Source organism: Strongylocentrotus purpuratus, unplaced genomic scaffold, assembly GCF_000002235.5.
Source record: "Strongylocentrotus purpuratus isolate Spur 01 unplaced genomic scaffold, Spur_5.0 spur5_scaffold_8, whole genome shotgun sequence".
In the NCBI taxonomy this organism is placed as follows: Eukaryota; Metazoa; Echinodermata; class Echinoidea; order Camarodonta; family Strongylocentrotidae; genus Strongylocentrotus; species Strongylocentrotus purpuratus.
In genome coordinates this window covers 24,131,032-24,148,562 of record NW_022145614.1, presented here as the reverse complement: position 1 = coordinate 24,148,562, position 17,531 = coordinate 24,131,032, and the positions used below count along the sequence as shown (strand labels likewise).

The 17,531-nt window shown below is 38.2% G+C and overlaps 2 protein-coding genes and 1 long non-coding RNA gene across 4 annotated transcripts; 2 read left to right on the top strand and 1 right to left on the bottom strand.

The window, feature by feature from the left end:
• The first annotated feature begins 1,630 nt into the window (after positions 1 to 1,630).
• LOC115920145 lies at positions 1,631 to 5,835 on the top strand. Its single transcript, XR_004062199.1, has 3 exons — positions 1,631 to 2,047; positions 3,658 to 3,807; positions 4,361 to 5,835. It is a non-coding gene; the product is annotated as an uncharacterized LOC115920145 (long non-coding RNA).
• A 4,681-nt stretch (positions 5,836 to 10,516) lies between these two features.
• Positions 10,517 to 13,111, top strand: LOC754285 (octopamine receptor beta-2R). 2 transcript variants are annotated; one of them, XM_011667579.2, is made up of 2 exons: positions 10,517 to 10,687; positions 11,084 to 13,111. In XM_011667579.2, the coding sequence occupies exon 2, from the start codon at positions 11,109 to 11,111 to the stop codon at positions 12,198 to 12,200; it is 1,092 nt and encodes a 363-aa protein (XP_011665881.2). In that variant the 5' UTR covers positions 10,517 to 10,687; positions 11,084 to 11,108; the 3' UTR covers positions 12,201 to 13,111. The 2 variants fall into 2 exon arrangements, with proteins under 2 accessions (XP_011665881.2, XP_003725101.2); XM_003725053.3 differs by lacking the exon at positions 10,517 to 10,687 and adding an exon at positions 10,697 to 10,923.
• Positions 13,112 to 15,692: 2,581 nt separating this feature from the next.
• LOC115920384 (carbohydrate sulfotransferase 3-like) lies at positions 15,693 to 16,673 on the bottom strand. Its single transcript, XM_030976107.1, has one exon. The coding sequence runs from the start codon at positions 16,671 to 16,673 to the stop codon at positions 15,693 to 15,695; it is 981 nt and encodes a 326-aa protein (XP_030831967.1).
• Between the last annotated feature and the right edge of the window lie 858 nt (positions 16,674 to 17,531).

Below are 17,531 nucleotides of genomic sequence, written 5' to 3'. Positions count from 1 at the left end.
ACTAAAAGAGAAGGCTTAAATATATATTAGTAAGTGCTGAAAAAAATGAAAATAAAATTGTGAGCTTTCCCTCTCTTGGAATGTCAGTGTTGGAGAATACTATAGGAATTGTCCCCAAACTGCATTGCTCTTAAAATGCTCTCATACAAAGAAATGGTCAAAACTTGACTATTCTGGTGAAACATTTGTGTGCAGTCTCATTCACCCATTTCTGTGGGCAATGCATGTGACTTTCAACGTAGTTTAATCTCCTTTTTGCTTTTTGTTTCAAATTTTGATCATTCATATGTTTGTTATGTTCTACAAGGCCAACCTTTCACAATTGCTTCTGGACAGTTTCTGTAATAATGTGATATCATGGCCAGTTCTGAACATAATATTTCAAGACATAGTGCAGTGGGCTGTCGTGGCAAATATGACACCATTTTGGTGGTAGTCGGTAAGGCCATTTAAAGAAATATTCATGTTTAGCGTCCGCACCCGCTTCCTTTTTTGGGGCCGCCTCCTCTTTTTCCCCCTCTTTTTTTTAAAGAATAAAAAACATGAACAACGCTGCTAAAATGGATCTATTTCTGATTTTTTTTTTAAATTGTCGGCGGCCATCTTGAAAGAAAACCCAACTGTCAGGGAAAATGTACCGAGCGGCAATTTTGAGCGGCCATTTTGAAAAAGAAAAAAGGGCCTCCTTCCTATTTTTCAAAAAAGCAGGACGCTAAACATGTTTTTTTTTTCTTTGAGCTAACGGGTGCCATCAATCACACAAATGATTGAGTGTACTATCAAGACCGATCCTCTATCATGTTCAGCAGAACTGCCCCACCGCATACTACACCATCCTCCTGCGATCCGATTTTCGAAAAAATGGCAATTCAATATGTTAGATATGGAAATCTATGTGAGACAGAGATCAAAAGAAGGATAGCTCTCGCTAAATCTTCATTTTCAAAGCTAGGCAAAATTCTGACAAATCGAATAATGAGTTAGGACCAGAATAAGAGTATTGAAGAAGGGGGAGAAGGAGGATACTTTGGATGGACAGTCTGCAGATATTGTTGGAAGAGAGAGAGGAGTGAAAGAACTGAGAGTGGTACTAATACAGACGGCTAGGAACCGAGGGTTGTGGAACAGCATGATCTCCAAAGTCAATCGATATGGCACTTAGAGAGAGAGATACAAAAAACATCACCATACCAATTAAGTGCATTTAATTCTTCTAGTGAGAACAAAGCCGAATCGGCTTCACATCGTAGACTATCGCTCTACTGGCCTGACGTCACTACGAGTCTAAGCCGATTTAGCTTGTCTTTCCTCCAGAAATTAAGTTTCAAATGCCTCGAAAAAATAGATTAGATAATTCATATGACTACTCGGACCCTCGATCTTTGAGATTTAATTTAGTACATGATTTGTTTGAATGTTCCAATCAAATGTTGTTGCAAATACTTCCAAAATAGGGTCGTAGTTGGATCGTATAGTTTGTGAACTCCCGGACAGGCCGGCCCCATATTGTAGGTGATTAAATAATCATCCTCTCACACGAATGCTCGAGAAATACAGAAAGATATTGCTAAAGATAACTCATGTTTTATTGACACGTTAAAAATCAACAAACCTGTATTTTCATAATCATGATAATTATTGGTTAATACCATACCATTCATACCATTCCCCAATCACAAATTTTCCTTCTTTGTTTTCCTTTTCCATTTTTTGTTGTTGTTGTTCTGTCTTCCTTGTTCGTTTGTTTTTATTAGTAGGAAAGTTTATTAGTTACTTCATCTTTCTTTCTTTTTTTCCTTTTTTTGCAGAGTCGCTGAACTTCGATGCGAAACTTGGGTGCACTCCATCTGTCCTCGGTGAGGGGCTTGGCGTGGAAGATGGTCGGATACCAGACTCTAGTCTGACCTCGTCATCGTTCTATGGTTCCAGCCATGAAGCTTACAGAGGAAGGTTGAATGAAGTTCCTGATCCAGGGGAACCCGGCAGTGGATGGGTATCTGCCGGTGCATGGGTCGCTGCCTATAGCGACAACAATGAGTGGGTTAAGGTAACTTGCTCTAGCATGTCTAGATGTGCGTTGAGATAATTTGAATAAAGTGTATATATCAAGAAATCATTTGTGTACAGCTGAAATGTATTTAAAAAATCAACCTTCTCTTCGTGATAGGCTGCATAGCCCAAGCCCTTTGAAGATTACCAGAAGAAGAACGTGAGAAAGGGTTCACCTGGCTTTCTATATGGGCTAACTGATGAGAAGTATGAATGAAATAAAGAATAATATACTGTAATATGATATATTTCATGTGTATAGGTGAAGCTCCGCCATGTTTGGTTAGATATTTGCACACGCCTACAACCCGCCCGAAGGTCATGAATATTATTATTCTTTTTTTGTTCGATGCTTCCTATATTAGTATGCTCTTCACGCAACAAGAACAAAAAAGTGCGGATCAGCTTCGAGCATGCGCTTTATATTATTGAGTGAGGTCATATCTGCTTGATTTATTCAGGTCTGGTAAAGTATTCATCATTTTGTTGATAATGACACATAAAAATTATTGATGAATCAGTGTCCTTCGATTTCTTTACCATAATGAGAACCCAAGCTTGGATCCGTTGAGTGATCGTGACGATGGAGTTATCGTTGGGATGGTTGTTGTAAGCGTCGGTGTCGGACGGACGTTTGTCTCGTGTTTGATACCGAACATGCCTCTTATTATCAGAATCACTAATCACTTATTACCATCACTATCATTATCATTGTTATAGTTATTATTATCATCATCATTGTTGTTGTTATTATTATAATTATCATTATTATATCTTAAATAGTGTTATCATCATCATCGTCATCATCTTGATTTAATATTCCATATACATATTTTTAAAAAAGGTTCGTTATAAGCACAGCTTGAGGTGACGTCGTCATCATTAATAATAATGTAAAAAATGCACAGTGGAAAGCCAAAGGTCAACAAAGAATAATGAGAGAGAGGGAGAGAGAGAGAGAGAGAGAGAGATAAAAGAGAGAGAGAGAGAAAGGGAGAGAGAGAGAAAGAGAGAGAGAGAGAGAGAGAGAGAGGAGAGAGAGAGAGGAGAGAGAGTTGCGTTCAGATTCTATCACCTGGATCCTGTCAAGCCTGTAGACACCATACACCTTGACAGAACTCCTGACAACTCAGATGATTATGTATTATAAGGTTAATGTACAAGGATACATGCCATAAAATGATAGACGTTGGTTCATGTTCAAATACCGATGTTACAAATAGAGACATTAATGTAAAAAATGTTTGTAATAATGATAATAAACAAGTTTAACTATTAAAAAAAAAGATTTCCCTCTTAAAGTCCACCCTGAATAAAACATTAAAAGGCGTATCTTCAATCAAAAATCCCGCTATTGCTTTCATTCAAATCTGACCAGCCCTTTCAGTTTGCTCATATTGAAAACAACATTATGATTTGTTTGTATATCTTTTGATGTGTTTTTAAAGTGATGTGAAATAAATTGAATACTTGAATACATGTGTTCAAATGGCTCACATGTTTTTATATTTTGCTTGTCCTTAGCATTGTTATCAAAATAATGCAAAATAATCTGCCGTTGGATTCATTAATATTTTATCTTCTTTTCATCATTAAAATTACAAAAAGGTCGACCTCGGCGAGGATACTCTAGTAACTGGTGTTATCATACAGGGACGGATCAGATACGACCAAAGGGTTACGTCATTCCAAATCTCCTACTCCAGGGACAATACAAATTGGACCTTTGCTCTGGAAGAGCAGTGCGGGGTACGAAAAGTGAGTGTCATTTTCGCGCTTCCAGAAAATGCTTATTTCATTTTTTGTCTTCAAATCTATCATCTACCTTTTATATCCGTGCTCTTTTTATTACTTATATACTTATATATTTTCAAAAATTTTAAAATTGTTTTTGCATGCAATTGTTCTTCCATATCCACATATTTTATATTAACACATCCAAAGGGATGAATAACTTACGCAAATTTAATGGAAAGTATCGAACAAAATATGAAAAAATTCCATTAAAATAAATTATTCATGTGCCTTGGAGATAAAATCTCTGTGACTTATTGCGCTTCTCAAAGAAGAGTTATACTAATACAAGTGATTCCAGGCAAGACATTTATCAACATTTGCCATTCTCCACCCAGGTGTAAATGGGTACCAAGTTTTTCGGGGTTATATGTATTGCAGGGCCCTTGGGAAAATCGGCAGTAATACTGATGAGGCTTTGTTTGGTTGATGGAGAAAAAAAAACAGATTATCATAATTATCATTATAATTATAATTGTTAGAAATAATATTATCCTTTGTTTTCGTTATTTTTCAGACATATGCAGGAAATTTTGATGCTGCCACATATGTGACCATACTGTTTCCTGAGCCAGTAACCGCACGGTACGTCATGTTGCATCCTGTAATGGTTGTAAATATTGCGGCTATGAGATTCGAAGTACTTGGTATCAACACTCGAACCATAACGAGTTATCATTAAATTGTTTCATTTAATAATTTGTGTTCATTTATTTATTTACTTATTTATTTATTTGTCTATTAATCTATCTATATATGAATTGATTAATTCATTTACTTATTGAAATATTTATTGTGCTGTAGAATTTAAATTAAAGGTTGAGTCGATCGAAATTATAAATGATTTGAGTAAAGCGCCATAGTTTTGTCATAATAGAAAACAGAGAACACGGTTTGAAGAAGGTAGAGGAAGAATTACAGAAAAGGGGAAACAAACTTCAGGAGTTATAGATGGCAACAAACAATCTATAAGAGTACTTGAGGCGTTCATTTGTGTTGCTGATGTCGCAGATCAGTTGATCGGTGTCTTCATTATCACTCTTCTGAACACCAAAAATGAATGTGTATACATAAATAGCAATCAGTTTGTTGGAAAAGGGTGAGGCGAGAAACGTGGTGAAGAAGTAGGTTTTTAGTCACGTTTTGAATAGAAACTGGCTTGCACTTTAGGAGACGTTCAGATCTTGATATTTGTAATGATTTCATTGAGGTTCTTTTTATTAAAATATATTGTAAATATTTTTACATAAATGCCCTCTTTGTTTTTGTTTTTGTAATGCATTTGTCTGGTTTAAATTCTATATGTTGATGTTTTGTGTCATTTTAATCTTTGTATTCCTATCTTTTTTTTAGTATAAAAATGATGTTAAAAAAAAAAATGATGTAAAATTTATTATCTTAGGGAATAACCTTGATAAGCCATTGGCCTCCGTTTTCCCCACCACATTATGATTACAATTGAAGAAGTTTCATTTTAACATTTATTATTGTATACATGCATATATACTGTATTTGTTTTGTTTTTTAATCGGATGTGGAAATAAAACTTGAACTTGAACTTGATATTAACTTGAACAACGAGAAGAGCAGGTCAGTTTGTGCGAATTCCGATTACAAATAACAAATTTATTCATTTTTGAAGTTGCAATCAACCAAACACAAATTCGCAATTATGTGACGTATCTTGTGAGCTCCCCTCCCATTTGCTTTGTACGATAAAACAACCTTAATAGTTATTTTCCCTAGAGAAAATGTACAATGGTACATGCACCATATATAATGGTCGTTGCAAATATGTATCTATTACATCCCTGTATGGGGGAAAAATATATATTCCGTCATGAAGAACGAAGAAAATTAAAGTTCATGAAATTTTATGTACAGAGCCAATTCATGTTGATTGATCGCAGCTTCAAGAACTTATAACTTTATTTTTGTTTGGACTTTCACTGACTTGTTTCTATCATATCCTGTAGAGGTGGTAAGTTGAGCAAGTGTTGAGCAAGAATGTGGAGAATGTGTACACATTGTGTGCGGATAAGCCCGAGTCCGATGACCGGGGTATAATAAATCTGTAAAGCGCTTTGAGAGGGCGTGCGGTCCTGAAATGGGCTATATAAGAATAAACTAATATTATTATTTTAATTTGTTAGCTTTTATAAAAACCAACTTTCATGGTGGATTTCCCATTTGAACCAGAAATAGTGAATCCGAAGGTCAACGAGGAGTACATTTGCAGGAAGTGTTAGGAAGGTTGAATCATTCTGCAAAATGATTAATGTATGGTTGACACATTTGACTTGTGGTGTTTCGGTAGACGTCAACAGCCACTAGAGTGCACAGATATTTTCAAAGGCGCCTTGAATTTTAGAATGCGATATACATCTGTGTGTCACGTATCGACTACTACTACTTATAATGTATTTATATACCGCTTATTTTATAGACATGTTCAATGCGATTTACAATTACTCAATATGATGTTTATTGATAACATAGGATACGATACAGTCATTCTCTGCCAAATGTTTGAGATTATATTTGTATTAGATTCTGACGAACGGTATAGTTTGTTTGCCAATTACGTCAGGAAGGTAAATTAATTCGGGTCACATATATTGGTGACGAAGGCAGTTGAATATTTCGGAGGTAAAGATTTTGAATTGAGATCAAAACTGTTATTACTAGTTTTACGTTTTGCCAATACGAATGGACTTTCATGATTGTTTTGTAGATTGATTAAATCTTTCTTTATCTGAAATCTAAAGTAAAATAAAACGTAACGTTTGATTTGTAGAGGTGTCGTAATTTTTTTTTTTAATACTAATATTCTGCTTTTATATTGCGCTTAATACATCTAAGATGTCTCTCAGAGCTTTACAGATATACCATTACCCCGGTCATTGGATTCAATACTTGCCCACACACAGTGTGTGCACAATCTCCACACCCTGGGGAGCATTCCAGCCAGGCGTTACTTGACGCTCAAAAATTGTTTGGCGACAGTTATGTTCTCGAGCAAGGCATTTGTTATCTACATTGCTCCTCTGTACCCAGGTGTTAAATGGCTAGCCGGTAGAATAAACGAAGGCCAAAAGGGGACCAGCTAGAATGCTCCCCAGGGAGTGGAGAATGTACCCACTTATGTGGGGAATAGTAGTTGAATCCAATAACCGGGGTAATATTGATATTGTACGCTCTTTGGTACCATCTGTTAAAGCGCTTTTTAAAGAAACAGTTATTAGCCTACTATTATTATTGTTATTATTGATTGCATGCCTTGTATTACCATGTGTCCAAATATAAAGCAAAGGACATTAGTATTTGTTTTCAATGTGTCTAAACGTTTATGCGACTGCTGAAAATAATTGCATTGTATATACTCGCCCATTGTACTAAACATTCAGCACTTGACTAATACTTATTTCACTACGCTGGAGATACGACAGCAGTTAATATTTGGTTAGGTTGAAAGTACTTTAACAGTAGTAGTTTGATGTAATTATCATACATGTATCAAGCAGGCGCGTAGCCAGGGAGGGGCGGTGGGGGTGGTAGCCCCCCCCCCCCCCAAAAAAAAAAAAAAAAAAAAAAAACGCCGGCCAAAAAACAAAAAAGAGAGAGAAAGAGAAGAAAAAAAGTAAGAGGACGTAGGAAGAAAAAGGGAAAGGAGTCGAGAACGGTACAACGAATCGTCTTCTTTCTCTAATAATTTAATGAAACGTCGAAGCTTCCGCGCTTCGCGCGAAACGGGGGAAATTGAGTTCAAATTGAGGATTAAGAGTCGAAAGGTAACAAAAAATCGTCTTCTTTCTCGAATAATTTAATGAAACGTCAAAGCTTCCGCGCTTCGAAAGAGGGGGACTGAATACAGATAAGGATTAAGGGTCGGGAAAGGTACAACGAATCGTTTTCTTTGTCTAGTAATATGTCAAAGCTTCCGCGCTTCGCGCAGAAGGGGGGGAGGTACTGAATTCAGACAAGGATTAAGAGTCGAGACCCACCCCCCCCCCCCCCCACTCCGGGGTGGGAATGACTGCATGCGTGTTGCCAAAATATCCGGTAAAGGGGTACTTTTCGTGCGACAAAGCGGCCGGCCCGAAAATTGTAAAAAGGGGGGGTGTATTTGATTTTTCACCTGGAGATTTCTTTAAAAAGGGGGTGTTTTTTCTTTTTTCTCTCATCTCTTTGGACTCCTGAGAAATTATTCCGAATTTAGGGGGGTACATTGAGCATTTATCCGAATTTAGGGGGGGGGGGGTCTCCAAGGCAGGAAAAGCCCGCAAAAAGCCCGCGAAAGGGGGGTTTGGAAATGGTGGCAGTCCTCAGATAGGGGGTGCTATCAAAAAGAGGGAACAAGTATATGCGTACCCTAAATAACACTGAGTGGGGGGGGGGGTGGCGGGAGTCGAGAACGGTACTTTGAGTCGCCTTCTTTCTCTAATAATTTAATGAAACTTCAAAGTTTCCGCGCTTTGCGCGGGAGGGGAGGAAACTGAATTCAGATAAGGATTAAGAGTCGAGAACGGTACATCGGATCGTCTTCTTTCTCTAATAAATAATGAAAGGTCAAAACTTCCGCGCTTCGCGCGTGAGGGGACTGAATACAGATAAGGATTAAGGGTCGAGAAAGGTACAACGAATCGTCTTTTTTGTCTAATAATACGTCAAAGCTTCCGCGCTATGCGCAGGAGGGGTGGACTGAATTCAGACAAGGATTATGAGTCGAGAAAGGTACAACGAATCGTCTTCTTTCAAAGCTCCCCCTCCTTGCACCAACCTCCCTAGGGAGCGCGCTCTTTAAGTTATTCTCACGCTTTGCGTGCACACTACCGCCCCCCCCCCCTAAAATGAAATCCTGGCTACGCGCTTGGTATCAAGTATGCTGTGAATTCAGCAATGTGTGCATTTCATAAACCTAATAAGTAGGGATACATTGTCATTTAATCATTAGTCGCACTTTTTCTTTGTTATCAACAATTTAACAAAAGGAAATAGGGGAAAGGTAGGGAATTTTCAGAGTGGTTGAAGAGAGTTTGAGACGATGACTTTTGAAGAAGTGCTTCAATACCAGATTCAGATGACTAGGTTTTGTTCTATTTCATAACTTAGAAATATATTTTTTGTTATTTACGTTGACTTGGTAATCGAACAATTCATCATTTTCTTGAGCCAAAGTGTATTTTTTTGTTATTAGTTAGCATTTTCAGTTTGCTCTGTGTTTAAAACTACTGAAACTTTTAAATTGACATTTTAGGAATTTCACGCAAACATTAATGTCAAGGTTAATATGGTTGGTTTGTTGGAAGTGTTGAATTAAAAATGATCGTATGTGCAAAAGTCAATAAATTCAACTTCGTGGAGAAAAAAAAGGTGGAAGATGTAAGTTGTAGCGACACCTCTTATCGGAGACAGGACGAAATTAATTTATTCAGACTAAGACGATGTATAATATTGTGAAATGTCATTGTTATTTTAGGTTTTTAAATAGAAGTGAAATAAACTTAATTGAGTTGAATTGAATCATCTTTATTGTCTCATCTGTGTACTAGCCTAACACTTGTTCAGATATGGCGCGGTGAAGCACCGCAAAAATGAAAGCCGCCATGTAAATGAATGGCAACTGCGGGCCATATAGGACTTTCGTGTATTCACTGAGCAATTTGAAGTGCATTACATTTTTTCGTTGTTATGTATATATTCAGAAGAAGAAAAGAAGACAGACAAAAAACGCTGCGATTTCGTTGTGTCATATCTGAACGACGCTCAATATTAAGAGTAACCCGATTGGCATGACACACTAAAATTACATTTTACAGCCAAGACTGGCAGCACGAAATAATAATCAACTGAGAGCCTGTATAGCCTTCATCTCGCTTGTGAGTTGTGTTGCGTGTATGATTTGGTAAACAACTCTCAGTAGAATTGGGGACGGGATCGAAATAATTTTAGCGTCAGAATATGACGCTCAGGCGCGATCTCGAGTCTTGTCAGCTTCATAATAAATAGATATCTGCTATTTTTGCGAGATATTCGGCTCGCCTTGAATAGATGTGTTAAAACTCAAATGTGATACCCCCCCCCCCCCACATTCGTATACACCAGTGGTTATTGAGCGCATTGTGACCAAAGTGTAAAATGCTTCAAAGATCTCAAAAGATCCACTAAAGACACTATTCTAATACGAAAACATGGAATGAAAACTAATAAAACAAGCCAACATCACTTGTGATTTCATGTGCTCGTATCGAAAGAAAACCGATCTACAGAATTGTACTATATAGAATTACAATGCATGCCATACTGTCCACATTGCTTACAAAGTGTAAAATGCTTCAAAGATCTCAAAAGATCCACTAAAGACACTATTCTAATACGAAAACATGGAATGAAAACTAATAAAACAAGCCAACATCACTTGTGATTTCATGTGCTCGTATCGAAAGAAAACCGATCTACAGAATTGTACTATATAGAATTACAATGCATGCCATACTGTCCACATTGCTTACAAAGTGAAATACATAGGATAGGAAAGACAGGAAACTGAGGTTATAATAGTGACATAACAGGATATGAACAGGATGTGTTTTCCTGCAGGTATGAATATCAAGGTCAATTCAATCAGATATAATGCCATTTTAGAAAAATACTTGACACTGTTCATACTTAACAGCTATACAAATATATTTCAAGAGCGAATTTTACATGATGGTCGGACACTTCCGATAGTTGGAAGGTCCAATCAAAAAGCAGTTCCTGTTCTAGATGCAGTTTTTTTATCGGATGTGTAGGATATGTAGGACATACACAGGAAGAACGACACAGATTGCAGTCGAGCATTGTGAGTAATTTTCTTCCTATCCACCAATTAAGTAATACTGAGGCATTCAGAAGTCATACAGAGTGTCCTACCAAAGCTACTAACGTACTTAAAGCCTGTGATGAAATGTATACAGTGACTGTCCACTAGACAACATCATACTGAAATGTTTTAAAGACTCTAAAACATTTCTAATTCTAGCTGGGGAAAAAGGAAAATAGATTTGTGTTGCGGCAAGCATCTTTACTCACGAATGGGTAAGAGAGAAAATATTTCGAACGATTGACTCAAGAAACATAAATGTATGTTTTAGAATGTTTTCAATATACAAAATATACAAAATATTTGAATCACTCTTAACAATTTTGTTGTAATTTGTAATTTGACGTATTTTTTGGTGTACATTTTTGTTTTAAGGAAACCAGCCTGCATGTGAATCATCATGGATTTCTTGACAACAGACATAATAGGGAGCACGTTGAATGTCACTACCACTGCAGAACCAACCATACCCTTGATCTACACCAGTCAAACAGATGCTACAATCATCGCCTCTTTGGGGATCACCATAGGAATACTTGGTATGATAGGTAACTTATTGGTGCTCCTGGCCGTCTCTCTCTCCAAGGACCTCCAGAACTCCACAAATGTTTTTGTGGTGAGTCTCTCTATATCTGATTTCATCTCATCTGTCTCTCTGCCATTCCAAGGCATATCAGTGCTCTCTGAGTCTGGATGGCCTTTTGGGAAAGGGATGTGTGATCTGCTGGGAACGATATTCATCTGGTCTAACCCAACCAGCATCCTGACTTTAACTGCAATTGCAGTCAACCGTTACATTATCATCACCAAGGGTAAGAGAGTACAACAGAAGATCTACACACACCGTGGAAATGCCTTCATGGTAGCACTTGTGTGGCTGTTTCCGTTCCTAGTTCTGGTGATGCCTCAGCTGATTCCCGCAACGGGTGGGATAGTGTATGCTCCCAACTTCAGATCCTGTATGTGGGATTTGGAACATCCTTTAGCTATCGTCTTTCAAAGTATAGCCTCGATCATCTTTACTGGTTGTACCTTCATCATATTCTTCTGCTACATTGCAATCTACCGTTTTGTCCGGGGACATGTCATCAACACACGCAGCAGGCTGAGAGAATCCAATGACAACCTGGCAATCGATGGCAGAACCAACCAGCAGTCATCGCGAAAGGGCCCAAGTGTCAAACAGATCAATATCACCAAAAATTTGGCTCTTGTTGTGGTAGTCTTCTTCATCTGTGTTTTGCCTTTCGCACTGAATCTGTATTCACCACACCTTGGATTACACACAGCATATCTAGCCGGTCTTGTGCTTCTCCCTAACTGTTTGAACCCTATGATTTACGCAGCGCGTCATCCCTGCTTCAAGGTCGTCTTCAGAAGCATGTTTACATGCAGGTTTCACAATATTCCTCATCCATCGGAATGGCTCAAAGCCCTTCTTCACGACGCAGGTTCAGTGAACAGAACAACACAATCAAGCTCTACAGTTTGATGCATGTCTAATGTGTGCCTTCTTGAAAAAATAAGAAAAGATATATACCTTTCTGTCAGGGTGTTCATAGAAATCACACACAAGATGTCTTTAGAACGGTTTGAAGCCCATAGTACACACAGAGAAAAAGAGGTGTAAATTTACTCCCTATAGGGAGTAAATGCTTGTCGCATAAGTGACACCCCTCAGGGAGTAAATCTACTCCCCAATGTAGGGAGTAAATTAACATCCCACAAGAAGGTGTAAATTTGCACCCCATGGTTATGATTTTACTCCCTTTAAGGAGTGAAATTTGCACCCAATGGTGCTTAATTAACACCTTTTGGTTCCATTTTCATGAAAAATGGGTTCAAATTTACACCCGTGGGGTTGAATTTTATACCCTATATGATCGATTCCACACCCTGTGAGAAGTAAATCTACATCCTTTTATTGCACAGCATCAACCCTCGAGCAATCAATCATCCATGCTTCGTAATCACCTAAAAGCAGTGGCGGATCCAGGGGGGGGGGCGGGGGTTGATGATTCATGGTAAATAAAGAGATAAGAAGGGATAGATGCAATAGAAATGTTTACAATTTATTTTGTATTTTCCTATTCCTTAGCCCTGTCTTATGACATTTTAAAGGAAAAGTCCACCCTGATATAATTTGATTTTTATAGAAGTAGAAAAATGAGAGGAGCAGGTCAGTGACAGTTTGAGCAAAGACCCGCATTCAAAATAAGAAAGTTCCTAATTTTTTCAATTTCAATTTCAATTTATTCATGTTACAATAAAACATTAAACATCAATTAAAAACATTTAAAATAAACGTAGAAATACATGTTGAAAACAGAGGGGTCTTCTAAAAAGCCATTCTTGTACAAGTGTGAACACCTCAAATGATACTTAGGAATAATGAGTAATTAAAAAGTCCGTAAAGTTCTACAAAGGGAACTACAAAATAGGGGGAAAGGGGGATGCCAACAGAGACGAGAAAGGGACGAGCCATCGTCACCTATAGGCCTTTATAGAAGCAGCCGATGGTCTCTTTCAGTTATTATCTAATCTAAAAGTATATACCTAATTTAAGGATAGATAATTATTGAAATGATCAATGTATATAGAACACAAACAGTCAATGCTATCTAAATACGCTTTATTTTTCTCTCACTCGCTCGTAAGAATTTAGAAGCTAGATAAGTCATAATATGTGCATGAGACGTCTAGTAAATCATTGTTTCTTGTATAACTGTATTCGACTGTGTTTTTTTTGCTTTCAGCAGAAATATTAAGGGTAAATATTCAGACTGCTCCTCGGACAATAAAAACACAATCATCATCAATCATTTACAGGAACTTGGATGATTCTTACTACTGTATGTCGGCATATATCTTCAACTGGTGTATATTTCTGTACATGTTTTACATATAGGTATTATATACATTCTCTTTGTTAAGTCTCGTTATGGTCTTAATTAAAAAATCTTGAATTAAAACAAATATTTGCGTCATCTTCATCAATTTATTTATTTATTTATTCATTAGTCATAATAGGTCCATGATATTTAAACATACGTCGATCTGACAATGGCAAGTTGGTGTTTGTAGCTTGAATGCCTGAGGTGATCCCAATAAAAGAAGTAAAACCAGAACAAAAGGAATTCTCAAGGTGGATTCCGTGATAGAAGCCATAGCCTATTGTCCAAGACAATAGGCTGGTTAACAGCTGCACATAAATCCAACGAATAGAATCCAACTCCAAAAGGAATCTGCATTACACAATCGTACATGTTGCAAGCATAGTAAAACACAGTGCACAAAACATATAGTGCGGTATGGTATGTAATCCCGTAGGATTTTTGTGCCAAAGTTGATTTTTTTTTTTTGTTGCTGTTTTGGCTTCAAAAGGGTCCCAATTGGCCAAAAATGATGGGGTTCAAATTTTCAGACCCCTCCTTCATTTCCTGGGGGGTCGTAGACCGGGAGCCAGGGGGGTCAACCTAGCTTTTCTTTCCTTATCCTTGCATTTTTCATCAAAATAATACCATGCACAGGGTAGAGTGAGGCAATAGATTAAACATTTCGCCTGAGGGAAGTGAAGTAAGAGAAATAACTGAAGAAAAGATGACAAAACAGGCACTGAAATTGTGTGAGATGTCATCGGACATCGTCGAGCAAGTGCACATCATGTTCAACATGTGACGTCACACATCTCAGCAGTGATCGGAGAGCTGTTCAGGTGCTATGCCGGGGCTGTATCTAAGCGTTTTGTAATTGTTGATCATCATTACTTCGAATGTTTCCAAACATTGAATTTTGATAACCTTCTCCAATCAAAGTTTCACCTTTGCAATAATGACAACAAAGTTAGTTTTTAAAATCAATGAAACTTCTCTTTAATGATTTACATTCTACATAGCGTATCGAGTATATTAGTCGAGGGGTGTTTCATCAACTAAATTTGATATTGATCTTTACAAATAAATATTAAGGCTTAAACAATTTTAGCTTAAAATTTATACTTGTGAGCTGTTCCATCAAATCAATTTTAAGCTAAACTTTGATTTTTATTTGATTGATGAAACAGGGCCTTAAATCGAAATCAATTTTAGGCCCTTAAAGTTGATCCGATCAAATAAAAGATCAATTTTAAGGATTGATGAAACACCCTCGGGATCTAGGTTGACACGAGTGTTGTTGCCAGACTTCAAAAAACCCGTTTCGACTGGATCACAAAAGACAAACGAAAGCGAAAGGAGTGGACAAGTTAAGCCTTCAAAATAATATAAAACAAATACACACAACACAAAAACCAATAAAACACTGATTTGCCACAATCAGGGTCTGCATGATGTCACTTCGATTTTGCAGCGGTATGGTATGGATATTGCTTTTTTAAATGTACCATATTTCATTCTTTATCCTCCCAAGGGGCGGATCTACCCCCCACCTTGGGCTGACAAAAAAGTAAAACATTTCTATTTTTTTTGTCGGGGGCAAAAACAAAAATGTTAGTGCTTTCTACCCCCCCCCCCCCCCCGAAATATTGGTCGGCACTTTTGGCAAATTTCGGGGGGCAAAATGAAGAAGAAGAAAAAAATAAGTGCTCACTACCCCCCCCCCCCCCCCCCCCCCCCCGTCAGTGTAAAGATGGCACACTCTTTATATTAAAATGACCTACATAGAGAAGGGACATTATAGCGTTGAAAATGAGCACGATTATATTCTAAAAGGAGCACAGTTCGTTCTTGCCCAACCCCTCAACGGGGAGCGCCGCATCTGATGCTCAGAAGCCCTGTGTGCAGCGCTTTGTCACCGCAAGGTAAAGGCGTTATCAATGCATTTTGGAAGAGATAAAATTGGCTTGGATGCAAAAGGATTTTAAATACTCATGTAATATCAATAATATCAAAACAATTATGTGTATAAAGTCCTCCTTACATTCCTGCAGAGCTTTGGCGCTTTGTTGGACAATATCATTTACCCTGTTTCCGAGTGAAATTAACCATCAACTCTCTGGAAGAATCCTGGTGCGATTCGGTTCGTATCCCAGGAGTTGCAGGACATCCAGGCACTCCTTTACGATTTGTCTCTCTTCCATATCTGTCAAGTACTTCATCCACTTATTGGCTGTTTTGTGCGCATCCTTTGAAGTTGAAAATATAGATGTGTCACTGGAGTTTGATTTAGTCATGTTGTGGACAAACTTCTTGAGTTCTGGTTTGAGTGGCATCCCGATAAAGTTGTAAATCTTTTCAGCCTCTGTCAAAGGGGCTTTGGCGAAGTCCTCGTAAATAACAAGATGGTATCGTCCTTGTAACCATGGAGGCAATGGGTCGGATGATCTCTTCGTGTTCTCCCTGATCCACTGGCACAACCCTCGAACTGTAGGGTTGTTATCGTTTATCTCTTGAACGGGAAGCATGTACTCTGGAATATCATCAAGAAGACCAAGCGGTTTAAGGCGGCCCAAGTTCGGGAAGAAAGGCCGTGCTTTAGCCACATTTCGCGGATAATTGAAGTTCAGGTACTCTATTCTGGACGAGGTAGCTCCACGGGGATCCCGAACAAGGTGGATAATTTTGAGATTGATACCGTCCTCATCCACCAGCGGCTTCAGAAGGTCTAGATCGGCGTGGAGGATCTTTGTGGCTAGTCTACCTTTAAATTCTTTGCAAAAGTCCCCGAGAGCGCTTGCTGAGTGCATTCTGCAAGATTTACTGTTTAAACAGAGTCCTCTGTTATGGCCAGAATTAGCAGAACCATCCCAATTACTTAAAATCTTCACATAGTCCGTTTTGAAATCGCACTTGGCGAAACCGCGAAGTATATCTCTTGCCATTTCTTTGTTTTCCGGAGTGTTCTGCGTTACATTCTTTAATTTTCTTAATTCTGTAGTTGGCCAGAGTGATTCGAAGATGTAGAAGAGTTCTTGATTCTGGTTGAAAAGCTCTCCAAGTGCAGTAGATCCAAAACGCCATTGCGCCATGAGAATAATAAACGGAGGGGGCTCATCGACTTTGGCAGATTTCCTGACATCACTCGTGCCCGTAATTGCTTTGAAAACTGGATTTTCTTTCACGGTGGATAAGTTTGTCCAATAATGTTTTTGTGTCCCGAATAAAATACAAGCAGACAATGCCAGGACTGCCAAAGAGAAGCTTCCAACGCGTGTTTTATGAGCTAACGCTGAGGTAAGTTGACGGGAAAACATTTGCATGATCTGAAATGCCATTTTTAAATGCTTCAGCTCAAAAAATGCCCAATTAGTACAATGCCGAGCTTGGTCGCATCTGTTAAATAATAATTGAAAATAATCGACTCACCGATAACATATGGTAACTAATTTTCCCGTTCAAGAAATATTCATCTCATCCTCAGCAAAGTTCAATATTGATTCGTTCCATGCACAGCTCGGTCCTTTGGTATTCACGAATTAGAACGATCATATACAGATGTGTCACTGTAACCGGCCGCGATTCTGTTAACGTGTGAAGATAAAAAAAAACATATGGAAAAGATTGGAGCTCAAAATGGGCTCTATTGGATCTGAAAAAAATGCATCAGTCATGCTCACAAGAGATTACCTTTCCCGTATCTATGTGCAGTGGCGGATCCTTTTTTTTGAGATGCCCCCCCCCCCCTGGCGCTCAAAGGGAGGGGGGTGGGTGCAATTTTTAAACTTTTCGAGGGCCAAAAAAAAAAAACTAGTGCTCACACTACCTCCCCCCCCCCCCCCCCCCCCCTGATGGGATTTTCGGCCGGCGCGATTTAAAAAAATTGGGAGCAAAAAAAATACCTGGATCCGCACCTGCCTAACACTTAACAGTCACTTATTATCATCACC